The sequence below is a fragment of the Plectropomus leopardus genome, chromosome 6 (genome assembly GCF_008729295.1).
Source record: "Plectropomus leopardus isolate mb chromosome 6, YSFRI_Pleo_2.0, whole genome shotgun sequence".
Classification (NCBI taxonomy): domain Eukaryota; kingdom Metazoa; phylum Chordata; class Actinopteri; order Perciformes; family Serranidae; genus Plectropomus; species Plectropomus leopardus.
The window spans coordinates 29,302,711-29,319,742 of record NC_056468.1 but is presented as its reverse complement, the minus strand read 5'-3'; the positions used below and the strand labels follow the sequence as shown (position 1 = coordinate 29,319,742).

At 38.7% G+C, this 17,032-nt stretch overlaps 3 protein-coding genes across 6 annotated transcripts; 1 reads left to right on the top strand and 2 right to left on the bottom strand.

Annotated features, from left to right (window-relative positions):
* Positions 1-561: 561 nt before the first annotated feature.
* On the bottom strand, positions 562-3,355 carry hint2 (histidine triad nucleotide binding protein 2). Of its 2 annotated transcripts, none has more exons than XM_042488577.1 (5): positions 3,000-3,355; positions 2,755-2,892; positions 2,529-2,633; positions 1,016-1,088; positions 562-918 (listed from the first exon to the last, which is right to left on the bottom strand). In XM_042488577.1, the coding sequence occupies exons 1-5, from the start codon at positions 3,216-3,218 to the stop codon at positions 827-829; spliced, it is 627 nt and encodes a 208-aa protein (XP_042344511.1). In that variant the 5' UTR covers positions 3,219-3,355; the 3' UTR covers positions 562-826. The 2 variants fall into 2 exon arrangements, with proteins under 2 accessions (XP_042344511.1, XP_042344512.1); XM_042488578.1 differs by having other exon boundaries at positions 3,132-3,355.
* Positions 3,356-3,993: 638 nt separating this feature from the next.
* mrps30 (mitochondrial ribosomal protein S30) lies at positions 3,994-16,101 on the top strand. 3 transcript variants are annotated; one of them, XM_042488184.1, is made up of 6 exons: positions 3,994-4,689; positions 5,506-5,651; positions 5,939-6,044; positions 6,883-7,059; positions 7,178-7,448; positions 15,933-16,101. In XM_042488184.1, exons 1-5 carry the CDS (start codon positions 4,068-4,070, stop codon positions 7,435-7,437), a joined length of 1,311 nt encoding a protein of 436 aa, XP_042344118.1. In that variant the 5' UTR covers positions 3,994-4,067; the 3' UTR covers positions 7,438-7,448; positions 15,933-16,101. The 3 variants fall into 3 exon arrangements, with proteins under 3 accessions (XP_042344118.1, XP_042344119.1, XP_042344117.1); XM_042488185.1 differs by lacking the exon at positions 15,933-16,101 and adding an exon at positions 7,931-9,642; XM_042488183.1 differs by lacking the exon at positions 15,933-16,101 and having other exon boundaries at positions 3,995-4,689; positions 7,178-7,724.
* emb (embigin) lies at positions 9,739-15,936 on the bottom strand. The gene is made up of 9 exons (XM_042488186.1): positions 15,826-15,936; positions 13,856-13,933; positions 13,549-13,732; positions 12,828-12,910; positions 12,513-12,649; positions 11,826-11,987; positions 10,978-11,095; positions 10,861-10,891; positions 9,739-10,764 (listed from the first exon to the last, which is right to left on the bottom strand). Exons 1-9 carry the CDS (start codon positions 15,926-15,928, stop codon positions 10,704-10,706), a joined length of 957 nt encoding a protein of 318 aa, XP_042344120.1. The 5' UTR covers positions 15,929-15,936; the 3' UTR covers positions 9,739-10,703.
* Positions 16,102-17,032: the final 931 nt, after the last annotated feature.

Below are 17,032 nucleotides of genomic sequence, written 5' to 3'. Positions count from 1 at the left end.
GCTATCTGGGCATGTGCCATCTGTGGAGGTTGTGAATGAACAGTGAGGGGATTAATGAGTGCCAGAAATGTTCAAAAGAGGGAGCAGGAAACCAGATGACGCACAACAACATTTGAAATGTGCTGTAGGGAACAAATATTATATAATGTGCCTTTAAACAGGGTCCACAGTGTGTAAGGGAGAATTATGGCCATTTATATATTTTTTAAATAATGAGGAAACTATCAGACCTGGTGTTTTAAAATTCAGTGTCACGTTTTAATCGTTTGTTACAACCTGTAGCTTTGTTTTATGAAGACGTGTTGTTTTACTTTTTGAATTTGATGCCTTATGGTCCACAACAAAAAGATGTGTGATGTAAACTCAGTGTTAACTGTGTGCGTTAATTTATTCTTTCTTTTCTCGCGATAGTTTGACTAAAAAATCTAATGCAGCACATGCTTAAAAATAAGATGTTAAATCTGTTTCCCCGATAAAGAATCTCTGATATTCTTTGACTATTGTATCTGTTCTCACTGCAGATGCTACACAATGTCACATTAAAGAACCAAGCTGAGTTTAAAGTTTCCATATTATAAATAATGTCTTTATTTGAAGCCTTATGATACATAATATCTCAATTTTTCACATTTAATTTTTTACATTTGTCAAGATCAGCATTATTTACACGTCATATTTTTTGCAAGTTGAAGTGAGTTTTTGCACAGAGTGACTGGATGAGAAAATTAACTACACCCATTATATTATCATGTCATGCCTGTTGGGGTTAAACACAAAAAAGTCGCCTGAGAAGACAAACAGACACATTAAAAGACAGATGAAACTATTATCCTGGTGGCCAGGACATCTGTCTTCCTCCCAGGACGTGGATGTGAAGATGGTAAACTGACTGAGCACCGTGCTTTCCATCATTGATCACTGCAGAAAAGGCAGAAACACCCAGAATTTGATGTGACAGGCATTTTACAGCCTGTATCTTCACATATTTGACTAAAAACCCATTTCTGTTACTCACCCACTCTGTATCCCTCACTGAGAGATTCTTGCTTCGCCACATTTTTGGCAACAACCAGCAAATGTCCTAGGAGCTGAAAGTTGGAAAAAGAGAGCAGAAGGCACGCTTTTAATTGCATGTGTGCACATTATTTAATGATAATTGTCTTTTCAAAGATTAAAATTAAGAGTTTGACAAGACACAAAGACCATTTTGTGGAAAAAGTTCATGTTGGACCCTGAGCCCCATTGGTTGCAGCTAAAGTGTTGGGGTTATATTCTGTCTTTCTACTGGTTTTAATCTTTATTGTTTCTTGCTGTATGTATTAAGGCATATTGAATTTACCTCTAATTAAATGTGTTGCATACAAAAAAAAGTCTTGCTCTAATTTTAGAATTATGACTGCGGTCTTAGGATGTGTGTGATTAGTTGACTATCAATCAATCAATCCTTTATTCCAGACTCAGGGTCCATAAAAAAAAAAAAATAAATAAAAATTAAAAGACAAAACATCACATACAATAAATAAAATAAAATCATGTCATGTTGCTTAAACATTGCTAACCTTGCTAATTGGCACAATAAATACTATACATTTAAACTTAAAAAAAAATACAATTGTGTTCACCCGATGAAAATGCTGTAATTATCAGGCACATTTTCTAAAGAATATTATTTAACTTTTATTTTTTGTTTTTTTTAGTTTTTGTCATGTTTTGTAGGTTGATGTGCGATGGTCATAATGCACGGTGCAAAGTGCCACAAATTTCAGTGGCATTTAAAATACAATTTTGACTGTGAAATATGATTAACAATTTCAGATAGCCCTTTTTTGACAGTGTTTAATATCATAGATTAAACTGTGCTTAATTTGATCTGTTTTCATCTGAAAATAAGACTTTTGTTTTTGTTACCTTAAAATGATCCGTTTATATCTCCATATGAAGCAGGTCCCCTTGCTCAGAGTCCACCATGTTTTTAAATAAATAAAATCAAAAAAAACTTCATACATAGGATTTGTATCTAAAATAACTTTTAAAAAGGGCCTATAAATGAGAGAAAACAACATAGTTATAAAAAGTGCAACTTTTTTGCTGAGACACTGTGACAAGAAGCGACACAACAGGAGGTTTTAATCGCTGCCAGTCCTCTAATGTTGGTTTGGTGTGTCTGAGCCTTTAAACATCATGTCCGTCACGGCTCTTCTGATTCCACGATACCAGCATGCTGTCTAAAATCACACATGGGCGCGCATGATAGTTTGGTTCTATTTAAAAATGCAAAGGAGGCATGAAGAGGGGATTTCGTAGCAGCCCTATGATATGATCTCTTTGTAAAGTGTCTCTAGCTGGGGCCGTTCACGTTTTCGCTTTGGCTGCTGTATTTCTCATACATGCTTGGGCACAAGCGTAAAGTTTTAGCTTTGCAACTTCACCGCTAGATGCCACTGAATCCTACACACTGGATCTTTATTGCCAGAGGTTTTGGGATGATGATAAGTGAGTATATAAAAAACAAAGATGGAAAAACTGACCTCTGCATCATCATCTTTGGCCTCACTTATTCTGGGAATAGGGACTCTTGGAATAACCAGGAAGTGAACAGGAGCCTGCGGGCTGATATCCCTGAATGCCAAACACTGATAAACACAAAAACAACATCAAATTGCATAACAGTACTTCAGCAATCAAATGTGAATTTATCTCTGACCCCACGTGTAAAAGGTCAATGAGATATCATGTTTTTAAGAGGTTGTTTACCTTCTCATCCTCATAGATGATATCAGCAGGGATGCTTTTGTCAATCACTTTGGAGAAGATGGTTGGAGCTGGGGACCCATACTTCTTACTGGCCTCCTCTGCCAGCCTCACCTCGTCACTTTTGGTGCACAGCGGTCTCTGTGGACCACAGACAAACACAGGAGGACACAGAGGAGGACAATAATAAAAGCTATCAGCTGATAACGGCTGCTGACTTACAACCAAAACAATTTATTAACCCAAACCTGTTGGTGGTGGGACTCTGCAGGTTCCCCGCAGCCACCACCAGGCCTGGTAGGACAGTTGTTGTCAAAATGCTCAGCCGAAGTTAACGAAAATAAAGTGTAGCTGAGAAATATTATTTTTGCAGCAGATACCTCGGCTCCACACACACGGAGAAAACGGTTGACGTGAGCAGATCGAGTCCTGACGAACTGTGTCCGCAAAATCTGACGGAAATACATCGTCAGATAACTCGCTGTTATAGTTACAGTTGTATATTTAGTATGACTGTAGCTTCCTAAATAAATATTTCAGGGTTTATCTGAGTTTTTGACTCTGCATATCCCAAAAGTCTTGCTCACAGACGACTTTGTGCAGTACAACGGTGTTGCCTTCACGTACCTGATCTGAGTTATGTCTTCTACATTACTGTCTTAGTTAACGGTACACTACTTAGAAACAAGACGCCGGTAGCAGTATATTGGGTTTTTTCAAAAACAGGAATTTACTTATATAGCATTACTGGGGTATAAACTGTTGAGAAAATGTATTTATATTGCTAGTATCATGCGTAAAAATGCCACCGGGGTGCAAAATTCACGGATAACGTCTTTTACTGGACAAAAAGTTGATTTTCAACCCACTGAACGATGGCCATAAGATAATTTATCACTGCCTCCAGTTTTTATAATTTGCTGTGTACATTACGGCTCCTAAAATTTATCATTTATACGACAATGTCGTCTTAAACTCAAACGTACGACATTTTTGCGTGCCCCTGAAGGCGCCATGTTTCGTACGTACAAGGGTCGCTTCAAGAGCGTCAACGTTCGTCTCTGATGCTAACTATGGTAGCAACATTAGCTTCATACTCGTAAATCATCTTATTTTACATTATAAGTAAATTAACTAGAATATTCGTTTCACATTTCTCAGTTTAAATGTGGGGGTCGATCTTGAGACACCAAAAACACTGTCGAATTTAGGAATTAACTTTTTTTAACTCATTTTTTGTGCTTTAGGTGGCGCTGTTGTGGGAGACCGTTAGCTCAAATGTCACCGGAAGAAGAACTTGAGGTCAAACAAGAAACATGGCGGCCGTCCGCACACGGCTGCCCTTGCTGTTCCCTAAAAACCTTCCTCCGCTCAGAAACCAAAAGTTTGCCCACACAGAGGCCGAAGTCAAGGTGCCCGCGTATCCGCCCATCGTCCCCTCTCTGACGGCTAAAAGTAAATCTGCTCGGGCTCGACAGGCTCAGGAGCAGGTGAGGAAGATCCGCGGCTCCCCGCTGCAGGAGAAGATCTCCCTCATCACCCGCATCCAGCGGAAGAAATTTGTGGTTTACCCGCAGACCTTCGCCCGAAACGCGGACAGATGGTACCAGCACCTCACCAAGACCGCATACATCCCGGGTCTACCCGAGAAATTCACCCCAGCTCCGGAGAGGATACCCGGCGGAGAGGAGGCGGAGGAGAGCTCGCCGGCAGCCGCGGCTCAGACCTCAGTACCCGGGGTTGATGATGAGGGTTTCTCGGAGATCCGCTCCCTGGTGACCCGGGTGATTTTAATGGAGCACTGGCATCTGAAGAAACGCAGACCCTACGTGTACAGACAGCAGGAGCAGACAGTCGGACCTTTTCTGAGGAGCCTGGTGACTGAACTCAGCCACAGTTTGGTCAAATACAACCCGCTGCTCCGCCTCTCCAGTCTGGGTACGGGTTATTGATTTGGCACCGTTAAAACTGTGGTCAGTTTAGGGACTGTTCGTTATTTATGAGGGGGAGGGATGGTGCATGTCAGGGGCACGTCAAATAGAATAGAGTATACGACAGTTTTAAGGCCACATTGAGGGTTTTTTTGAGACTTTGGTTATAAAGACGTTTCATAATATTACGAAAATGAAGGCTGAGAAAAAAGTTGTAATTTTATGAGAATAAACTCGTAAAAGTACGGGAATAAAATCGTAGTTTTACGGGAAGTCAGATTTTTTTTAGAATAAAGTCGAAATATGAGCAGAATAAAACTGTAATTTTACAATAAGCAAAGTCTTAAATTTAAATTAAGTCGTATTTTTGTCAGAAACGGGATGTTTTATCAAGGAAAAAAACATATTGCAAGGAAACTGTAAGAAAACAGGCAGCCTTCATGGCAATCACAGTCCTCGGTCCTACTTTGAGAAAAAAACAATTTTGTTTTTTCATACAATGATAAAGACAAACTTCTTATGTTTTAAAAGTTGTTTAAATATAAGCAGCTGAGAATCAAGTTCAAATAAAATAGTCTAAAGGTGCCAAATTTCTGATTTAAAAAAAACCAACTGTCTGCCCATCAAATAAGTTCAAAACAATACAACTCTGATAAGTCAATAAGAGCCAGCTTTTAGATTCCAAAAAGCACCAAAACATAAAAACCAAAAGCCTAGACAGTATTATCTTTCAGATCACGTTAGCAGTCTTACTATATGTTCATAAATGATTATTCCACAGACACGGCTTTTTGACCTCTTAAAGTCATATATTTTCTCTCAGACATTGACCCACAGGTGAACTTTTACTGGAGGAGAGGACAAAGAAATATCCCAAAGGGCCACCGGAGAGGCCACCAAGAGCCAATCAGGTTCCAGATCGATGACCACCCGCACAGTCAGATCAGAATTACTCAACAGCTGCCACAGGTAGACATCAACACCAACAATACTCTACATGTTTTATTTCTCTGTTGGATTTTTCATACATGACAAACCTGCCAAACTGGAGCAAAAATATCTCAAAGCAAATCATCGCACCACTGAAGGACACAAATCATTTACAGAACATACAGACGCTGAAAGATGGTATAAAATGTTACTTAACTTGGATGCGACACATCAGAGATTAAAAATTACCGTTTCTGGTAAATTTTAAGCATTTCTGTGTTTTTGTTTTGGTTTTGATCACAGTCTGTCGTGTTAATTTCTCGTAGTTCGCCCCGCTGGAGGCTTCGTATGCAGCTGAAGTTCCGGTGATCACACAGTGTCCCAACCTGATGCCTCTGTTCAGAAGACAGTATGACAACCATATCTTCACAGGTAACACAAGAGAGCAGTCACACGGTCCCCTGTGTCTGACTGCATCCAGATTACTTGATTTTAGTGAAGCCAAAGGCACCGAAATCAAGCATGGTGCATGCTGCTTACATATTGGGGTATGTTAACCCTTTCTGGATTGTCATCAGTTTTCTTGTCTTTTCCCCAAACATATAAACCTCTGAAAGATTAAGCAAATTTGTGTGATTTCTTTCAGAAACATGGGGAAAAGCAATTTTCAAATTTGCATAAAAAGTCTCACAAAATGCAAAAAAAATGTAAAAGGTGACAAGAAAATTATCTTAAAAATTAGCAAAAAAAGGGGAGAGAGAGAGTCAGAGGAAAATTTTCAACAAAATTTTTAACTATTATAAGTATCAGAAATTATTGTTATTTATGTATACATTATTTATTGTTCATTGTGGCACCTCTCAGGTCGTTTCATTTTTTGTTTCTTTTACTTTCTTTTCATTTTTGTTTGGCTAATTTGGGGTAATTTTCTTGCTATTTTTTTGTCATTTTTTTAAGATGCTCATTGCCTGATTTCAATGTTTTTGAAAGAAATCATGCCAATTTCAGGTTTCAAAGGGTTAAATCCTCATTATTCAGTTACCCCTTTCTGCCTCATGGGGGCGCCAACAAGCAGCTGTTCAGCCAGTCAAATGTAAAAATAGTCTCATCTCATTTTCTACAAGTTTTTCTTGCTTTTAGAGACACTATCAATCAAAAAAAACATTACAGTTGAATTTTTCTCACAGCATTTACACTTTTTTTCATCAATTCCTCCTTTTTGAGCCGTGCTTCGTTAACATTAACCCTGTCCTCTTGTTCTCATCAACAGGTGCTAAGCTACCTGATCCGGCTTGTTACGGGCACACTCAGTTCCACATGGTGCCAGATCGTTACCACAGAGACCGGATGGCTCAGCGGCAGCAGTCTGACCAGGTGGAGGTCTTTCTTAGAGCCAATGGACTCGCCAGCCTCTTCGCCTGGACAGGAGCTCAGGCCATGTACCAGGGTGAGTCGCCAGCACAGAAAACATCTCTTACTACTGCGGACTCGATTTCACAGATTATGACGACTGCTGGAATAAAGGAGAGCCATCAAATAAGAATACTTCCCTCTCACCTCTGCAGGTTTCTGGAACCATGAGGACGTCACCAGGCCGTTCGTGTCCCAGGCTGTGATCACAGACGGCCATTTCTTCTCCTTCTTCTGCTACCAGCTCAACACAGTGGCCCTCTCAGTGGAGACGGACGCCAACAACCCGAGGAAGAACCTGCTGTGGGGCACCGAGAGCCTGCGACTGTACGAGAGCGTGCAGGACGGAGAGGTGGTGGGTCTGAACGACGGAGTCATCAGGCTGCTGGTTCAATTCCTCATGAACCAGCCGTAGACGTTCTTCAGGTTTGTGTCGTTGACAGGTGTCTCCGGGGAGATTCCTTTAAATGTTTGCGGTCTGAGGCATTGAAAGATGAAAAAAAAAAATCAAAAGAAACACATGGCGGACATGAGGAAGTTTGTCAGATTGTATAAAATGTAATGTTCAAAAAAGCAGCTGTGTTATACTGGCTTAACAGTACGAAAACTTAAAGTCGGAAAAAATACTGCACACACATCGGTGAGTATTATTATTGTGCAGACTGTATTTATGCAAAATTAAAATCATGCTTTTCAAAGTGATGCTCGTTGGCACTTATTACCAAAATGTCAACATTTATAAGACATCATTTAACTCAGTATTGCTGCTTTCATGTGCTCCTCGGAAATATTGTGTGTGCCGTATTTACGAGTTACGAGCACATGAACGGCACTCCAAAGTTGTAATTACGAAAGGGAAACTGGGAAATTTTGATACCTGAGTCACAAGGTTTACATGTCGTTTTGAGGACAGCAGAAATGAAGGAAAGCATGGAAACTGTCATCCGCCGATTTCCATTGCAGTCACCTCTGCAACACCTTAAACCCTTATTCACTGAACAAACAAGAACATAAAGCTATCTTAGCATATAATTGCTAATTATAATGTTATTTAAGCTTATAAACAAATTAAAATGTCAACTACATACCTGATGCGCATTTGTGTGCTTCGTTCTGCCGCTGAAGCACAAACGCACTCTGCACTACTTGCTTTTGGTAAAACATCAGCCACAAAAAACACAACCTTTTTACTTCTAGTCCAGGTTTGTTGCTTTTTTCTCACCTGATCACTTGAATGCGTGTCATAATTACAACTGCAGAACTGGGAAGCATGATATTTCTGAGGAGCATGTGAAGGCGGTACATAAGCTACTGTTAGTGGCTTTTATAAAAACAACCTTTTGTCGGATTTGTTTAAACTAGCTACGTCCACAGAGTAGTACATGAGACAGATGATCTGTAAAAAAACGAAACTAATTACTTCTAATGTAATTTACAAGAATCAGTGTACACCGAAAATAACCATTGAGAGCTGAGGAGCCTCCAACACAGCTGCCAATTACTGCTTGTGAACTGCAGTCAAACTGTCAAACTACGTAGCACTGATCAAATTTTTCATAAAATGTTATATTTTAGTGTACCGTTTAGCTGTAAAATGAGAAAGACGGCTCTGGCAGGTAGGAGTGGGAATTGAGAGCCGGTTTCAAGTTGTCTGATCCATCAGAAGTGTTTGACTCTGAGCTCATCAGTTCCTTTTGTTGATGCCGGCTGGTTTTTAAGACAGTTACGAAATAATGACGTTGACCTCATGTATCTACACTGCGGGATACTTGCAGCAAGGAGTGAAGAAACTTACCAAAGTGTGACTTCATTTCATGAAGAAAGATGACAACAGTGCTGCATTTAATGTCTGTAAAATAATAATTTCAATGAGTGAAAACACCAGCAATATGCAAAACATCTCCACAAAATCTGCAGCATATGCTTAAAATAAAGTTATTTTACGCATGAGTGCCATTACTTCCCAGCTGAGCAGCACATCTGTTACTGAGCGTAAACCTCCTATAATAACATTACAGCATTCGCGCCTCCACAGTGGAGCTTTAGCACACCTGAGTCACCTGCATGCCTGTTCTGTGCTCAGTCTCAGATTTAATAAAACAGATGCGTTGATGGTAAAAACCTGTTTAGGCCTACTTTTTTTCCCACACTGAAAATTGATCAGGATTCAATAAGGAAATTGATAAAGAATCAAACTGATAAGCAGAATTGATAATGGCTGTGGAATCGATAAAATCTGATCAGTTTCCATTCCCGTAGGCCAGTGGGCCATGCTTCGTTTTGGCTCGACTGCTTTCAGCATGTAGCAGTCTTTCTCATTATACAGCTAAACAGTACAGTTAAATGTGTTTCTGAACATTTGAGGTGATAAATAGGCAATGCAGTAACAGAATCATGATTTACATTTGATCAGTGCTGCCTAGTTTGACAATAAAACTCATTTTAGGAGCTGTGATAGTGATTGGGACGTGGCAATGAGAATTTGTTTTGCCACCAGAAGAGATTATATCATTCACCCCTTCGGTCACGCTGAATATAAATCAACAGGAGACGAATATTCGCCAGTGTGAATTTCGCTGAAGTGTTACTGCGCCCTTAGAGGCGTAACAATACAAGGCAATAGAAAAGGTAAAGGAATAATATTTCTTAAACAGATTATCTGTCTCATGTATTCTGTGTTTATACAGTGACATTTTCAGAAAATATGACAGGTAAATTTTAAATAAAATCGCAGCTACAGCTTTAAGAAAAACGCTAAAAGTCAATGCAGCGGAACCAGAGATAAAGTGTTTTATTCTACATACTCTTCTTCCTTTACTTTGTGAAACCACAGAAGCACTTACACAACTTTCACAAACACCCGTAAATACATTGTGATGAGTAAAATCCGTTTCCACTTTTAAGTCATCTCTATCTCCATATCAGCAAATACAACGGCTTTTACAGTTATTCCAGGCAGTGACTGTGACTTGTGTCGTTTTAACTTACTTGTTTACATAAAGTGAGAAACCTTTTAATGACTAAAGACACAGTTTTGAAATCATAATTACGAGAAAATATGACCTTTCTGACCATCTACTTACACGTTTAACATGAGGAAGACACACAAGCATCTGCACAGATAATGATACACCTCAAAATACAGCATGGTAGGCACACATTACTGCAAAGACAAAAAAGTGCCAAAAAGTCGTTGCAAGCACGATATGACTGGTTGGATAAGTGCTGTTAAAGAGTGTAAGGCACTGCTCACAAACCATGGTGCAAAAAGAATAGAAGTACAGAGGAGCTGAGGTTCAAGTTTTTGTCAAAAACAAGTAAACGCTTCCTTTTGGAGAGATGTGTCAAAGGCATAGAGGATGTGTGAGTTATTATACAGGAAGTGAGGGCCCACAAGACAAAAAAAAACCCACAGAGGATGTAAATGCTTTGCTCTTTCCGCTGTCTCAACACACTGAAAATGAAAAAAATCTTCCAGAGACCAAGAGTGAAAATTTAAACCTACAAAAGGCTACTTGTGTACTAATTAAAGGAGTCGTTATTAAGTGGTGTTTATTGCACTTTGTTTGGTGAACATGTTCATAAAATAGTTGCTGAGAAATTGCTTTAAAGCTCAGTCATTCACATTTGAATATACGAAAAACACGTCAATATTTTGAGAGAAGCTTGGATTTGCAGTCTTTAAACTTTCCGCTGTCTCATTGAGGAGCCTTCCTCCGGTCCGTTATTTTCTCCCTGAGTCCTGATGAAGGCATAAAAAATGTACATTATAAAAACCAGAAATATATGCATCAAACCCCAAAATATCTATCTTTAGTTCCATTTTCGTAGTACTCACAGTGTGTTTGTTTGCTCAGTCGTCCCATTTTCTTTGAATAAGGCAGATAAAATATAGTTAAAATACAACATACAGTACACACATGCACTGAAGAGTACGCTCAGGCTGTCTGAATACCTGCTGTGTGGTTTTTCTTGGCCTGACTTCTCTCGTAGAGCAGAATTGCGGCGACCAGGACGATCACTTCGATCACAATGGCTATGAAAGGCTTCAGAGGCTCATAGAAGTTGATAACCTTCAGCAACCGTGGAAAAGCATTCCAATTTTTTACTCAAAAACAGTACAAAAATGAAAATCAGTACAAGTCCTGCAGGAGTATTGTCAGCAAATGTACACTTGAAAAATGCTCTGCTTTTGTTTTTGCCCCAAATTTTCTAAAGAGGTAAAATTAAAGATATGACACAACAGGATGAATTCCTCTCAGATTTTGTGCAAGTAGTGCCGATAATCTCCAGATAATCAGAGTAAATGTACACGCAGCAGTCAAATCTGGAAAAATGGGAGCAAAAACAAGTGTTGGATTTATATTTTTGCTCAGTTTACTTTGTTTTTTTTTTGGTCTGGTGGCTGTCGACCTAAAGGTCAGGCCCCTCCAGAGGGTCACAAGATCAGTTGTTGGAAAACGTTGAATTGTGTAGAAGAAAAAACTTAGGCTGCACAAATTTGTATGATTATTTTTTAGACTGATCGCTTGTTCAAATGAAGCAGTGTGACAGACATCTGAATATTCTTTTGGGTTTTAGTTGTAAGTCAAAAACCAAAAATGTTTTAATCTTTGACAGTGTTTTTTAATTTGTAATTTTAGTCTCGTTTGTGTCAAATCTGAAGGCAACAATTCATCATCACTGTTGGACAAATAAGTAAAAGTATCGCCAAAATGAACATGCACTGGAAACACTCAAATCAAGAAAAGAACCTAAAAATTTGACTTAAAACTGAATTTGAGTACTTTATCCACATCTGACCTTCAGCTCCACGTGGCTCATTGACGTGCTGATGGTGTACACCGCGCCGCAGTAATAAACACCTCCATCAGTCTTCGTCAGGTTGCGCACCACCAGTCTGGTTTCCCACACTTTGTTTTTGATTTCATATCGGTCCGGTTCTGCAGTCGCGAAGATCTGCTCCTGGAGCAAGTATCAAATATCAAATATGTCAGAGTCCATTTGTATGTCTATATGAAATGTACGGTTTTTTTTTTAAAAAATGTCTTTCAAAATCTTTCACAGTAAAAAGCATAACGTTGGAGGTATTACATTAACATAAAGAATTTGAATATTAATACATCCATACGTAACTTAATTTCCATATGTGTTTTAAAGTGATTTCTCCAGGATTTTTTTGACATATTGGGAAATGGTTTGGTTCAGGTTTACGTAGGGAGGGTTTTGGGTCTTTAAATTTAAAGGCTCTGCACACCTGTAGAGGTGTTTTCAGGTATTTGGGTTGGTTAGACCACCATTGCTCAGAGGTAGAGAAGAGGTGTAATTAGGCATATTGTTTTTATGTACTAAGTGTGTGGGATCTTAAACCAACCATCCATCTATATTCCCCTGATTCCAAAACACAACAAATGTTAAAAGAAAGTTTAAATTCAGACGTAACCAGCGACACAAATCACACACTAAAGAAGCTCTTAGCAGCTCACACACCTTGTCTGTGCCATTTGCTTTAAACCAGGTCCAGGTTTTTGGCTTCGGTTTGGTTTCTTCCATTTTACATGTCATCACAGTAAAGTCCCCAAAATAGCCGACTACCGGCTTACCTCTCACCTCACTGATCTTTGGAGCTGATAGGCAATAAGGACAAAAAAAAAACACAAAAATGATAAAATGGCAAAATATATCCTGCTTTTGTACACATCCAACATGGTGTAAATATTGATATTCATGATGGAAAAGCAGCAGAGACTTAGTACGCTGATAACAATACAAATGTTAGCTGGGAAATGTAAAAAGAGTCTGTACCTGCCAAAATAAACTCTATTTTTGCTTCATTCCCAAACACGCATGAGTAATTCCCGAGATCTTTTTCACTGACGATGCTGAATCTGTGAAGCAAAGATAGATTTTAGAGATTTTACACCAAATTATATCATGTTAAATTTAAAACAAATGTTTTTTTTGAAAAAAAACTTTTTCAAAAAAAATGTGTTAAATGTGATTTATAATTTAACAAAAATAGAAGTCGTAGCAACTTAATGTGTTTTTCTTTCATATAAATTAATAATGATAATGATTTACTGTATGTAGTGCTTTTCAAAACAAAGTTACAAAAAATATAAAACAAACAATGAAAAACAAAATCAAAAAATTAAATAACAATTAAATTAACAGTATCGCATAAAGTATTAAATCATTTGAAATTAAATGTTACTTCCAGGGAAAAAAATGTTATTTAAAATTGCAGATGTGGACTGGCAGTGCAGACTGATAAAACCTATTCATCCAACCTATGTTTAAAAACTGCTCTACATTAAAAAATAGCAATTAAATTTGTACAAAACATAAGAAAATATGCAAATTCAGGACTTTTTCAAAAATCATGATGTTCACATGCATGAATTTGAATCATCAGACAACTCGGCACACTGCGGATGTGGGCGTTTACCTATCAGGACAGACAAATCAAAATGAAATGCATTTTTTTTGACTAATGGAATGAATAATGAACATGTGACGTACTTACACGTGTGTGAGATTATACTGCTCGTTCTCCAACTGCACCGTGAAGCGGCTGTTCTCAACTTCATCCCCGTCTTTTCTCCAGGACCCGGTAATGTTTGGTAGTTTAATCTCATTACCTGTCCAGATGCAACTCAGTGCCAGACTGACCGGGTCCAGCAGCTCAATTTTCTCCGTTTGATTTTCACCTGCGTGGAGAGTTGAAGCACAGACGCGATGGAAAATCAGAGTTTAATAGCACACATCATGACCAGACTAAACAACCATCTCTGCTATAATATTTAATTTTACAACAAATGTTTGAAGTTGACCTTTCACAGCAAAGCTCCTGTGAACTGTTTGCAGGGAACTGACGGGAGCCAGTGGCGAGTGCGTTGGACCAGGTGTCTCTGACAGGAAAACACAAATTTAAAATGTAACATTAGCCGACAGTATTTCGAGTAAGAATGACAACAGTAACCGCCTCGTGGTTGTATGCCTCCACCAAGTTACAGTTTACATCCCTGTCGGTCCAGATCATATGTAACCATGACAGCAAACTATGCTTTAGATATGAATGTTTCGGCAAAGGAGCTGCAAATTCCAAAACATGGAGGCTTCACACACATCCTGGCAGCACACAAGATTTGTAAGATCAGTTCGGTTTCCAGATGGACACCCAAGATTAGTGTCACCAATTCAGTGCCAGACCAAATGTCTCCCCATCTGTTCCTAAATTATAACGTTAAGTAATGGACAGAGAACGTTTATGATGTCACAGTGAAGTTGACCTTTGACCTTTTGGATATAAAATGTCTTGGTGTTTTTATCCTCGTAGACATTTGTATAAAATTTTGTCATAATTAGCGTAAGAATTCTGGAGTTATGACTAAAAACATGTTTTGTGAGGACTAAGTGACCTTTGACCACAAAATTCAAATCTGTCGAAAAAAATCTATTAGAAATGAGACGATTCAACAGCTCTGGTTAGATGCATATAATCCTTTTCGTAATTAAAGTACAACATCAGTAAAACACATTGAGTCCTTTTTGTGCAACAAACATACGTGACTAGTTTTAGAAAAAACATCGTGGTCTGGCATTACGTCATATGGAAAGTTAACAGCGGGCTCCCGGGTGAAGGTCCGGGGTTTGTTGGACCCATTTACTGCCCGTCCCACCCATCCAAGGGGGACTTTCATGCTCCTTAAGTTCCATTGTTGTCCGGCAGTCTTATAAACCGAAGCAGCCCAGCAGCAGATCGTATCACCATTAGGATGGCCATTCTCCTCTGTCATTTTTTAGAGTTTTTACCCAAAGTTGGAACATTTTTCAACTTGGAAGAAAATGCCCAAAGGCAGCACTCGGAGCAGATTTCCTGTTCAGCGCCTCATCACACTGCTGGTGTCTGTAAAGTAGCATAAATTCAAAGCGCTCCCTCTGCAGAAGAATTAAAAAATATATGCTTGCCTCAGGAAAAAATGCGTTAGTGGACAAGGCACCTAACAATGAATTCAATAAATCTTAAAAAAAATAAACTCATACTCCATAAAAAGATAAAAATGCTCCTTGGATATTACATCAAATGCAGCTGGGTACAACAGAAGCCCTGTCAAAACGGTTTCTCACCTGTTTCACAGATTAAAACAAAACTTAGAAAAATTATGCTTGCATTTTTATTTTATTTTTTTTTTACACCTGGTTTACAGATAAAAATTTTAAAGAACTTGGCAACCTTTTGCCTTTTTCAAGGGAGAGAAAATGAAATCAGACTTAGAAAACAGATCATCAGATTTTTTTCCTCACTTGCCTCTCAGGGCTTCCTAAGAGTACAGCCACCACCAGTGGTTTTGTATAGCGAGCATAAAATATGATGCATTAAATTGAATGACCAAATGATAAAAGCCTGTGATCTTCACAGTATTTTATTCAGTTTTTAAATAGAAAAAAAGATTTTTTGATTTTTTATTTTTTACTAGTTATTATTATTATTATTATTATTATTATTATTATTATCATTTAATATTATTATTATTATTTAATCCCTAAATAAGTGTTCTGTGATGTAAATGCTGTCTCAGAGTGAAATATAGCATAATAATAAAGGACAATAAACAATAACAATCGGCAACCTCGAACCAAAATACTGTGGATGCAGCAGAACATGACGGTGTGGAAATCCAATGACATTTTCTTCTACTCCCCACAAGGTGACAGACCATTGAGAGGGGCAAAAGAGAAGGCAGAACAAGACTGTAACACAAATACACACAGTCACAATTAAACCCAAACAGTCATTTACTTGTGTTGATGTGTCTGCAGGAGACGAGAAGCAGGAGGATCTGTAAAAAGAGCTGCTTCCAGGACGCTGACATAATTATTATCCCTCTGTCCTCTCTCTGCATGCAGGTCTCTCACTCGTCCTTTCTGGTCTCTGCTGCATCGTCTAAAACCACCAGCAGCAGCACCACCCACCCCTCCTCCCTCAGCTGCGCAAGTGACGCAGCCATGATATCACCCTGCAGCCTGTGGGTGGCCAACTCCATCCATTATTTAATCAGACGGGGTTCATATCACGACGCTGTGCTGCAGTGGTCCGTCCTGCAGGGCTGTGCATGGAATAACATGTTTGCAGAAAAACTCAGGTACTTTAAAGCTAAATGCTGATCTGTGTGTTAAAAAATATTGTCACTGCAGCTTCCTGCAAGGTGCCCTTTCATTTCATGTGAGAGGACGTGACCTGCTGGCCATCATAAAAACAACCAGTTTTTTTTAAAACAAAATCACACCTCCCTTTTCAGTAGATTTTAGGTACCATACTCGACTTTTGTGAAAGTAAAATGACCCAAAAAAGAGCCAGTTTTTCTACTTGAGTAATTGCTGAGTGCTCCAGCTTATGTAGGATACTCCTGCCCTTTTTCAACCCCTGGAAACAACCCCCATATGCAATATTTATAATTACACTGAGATGAACATCCTCACCCTCAAGCACAAACACAGTTCATGTGCTCCTTCAATTAAAGGGACAGTTCGCCCCAAAATTCAAACCATATTTTTTTCCTCACCGTTGTGCAGTTTGTTAATCTGTATTGTTTTGGTGTGAGTTGGACACCACTGGAAAGAGACATTGCTGTTGAGCTTTTCAAATATATATATATATATATATATATATATTTATATATTTGGCGCTTTGAGGACCACAAGATATGCGTCCTCTAGTTTCATTATATTAGAGACGGCAGACATCTCTCCATTCAATATCTCCAACTCTCTGCAACTCATACCAAAATAATCTGAATGATAAATAGCACTACAGGTAAAAGGAAATTATGGATTTGGGGTGAACTGTCCCTTTAAGCCTTTGAAACCTGTGGTCAGATGACTTTCACAAGCTATTCAACCCTTTGAAAGCTGTGCAAAATGGTTTCATTCAAATACATGGGGGAAAAATGGCAATGAGCAACTTTGCAAAAAATGTTCCACAAATTGCAAGAAATTAGTATAACATC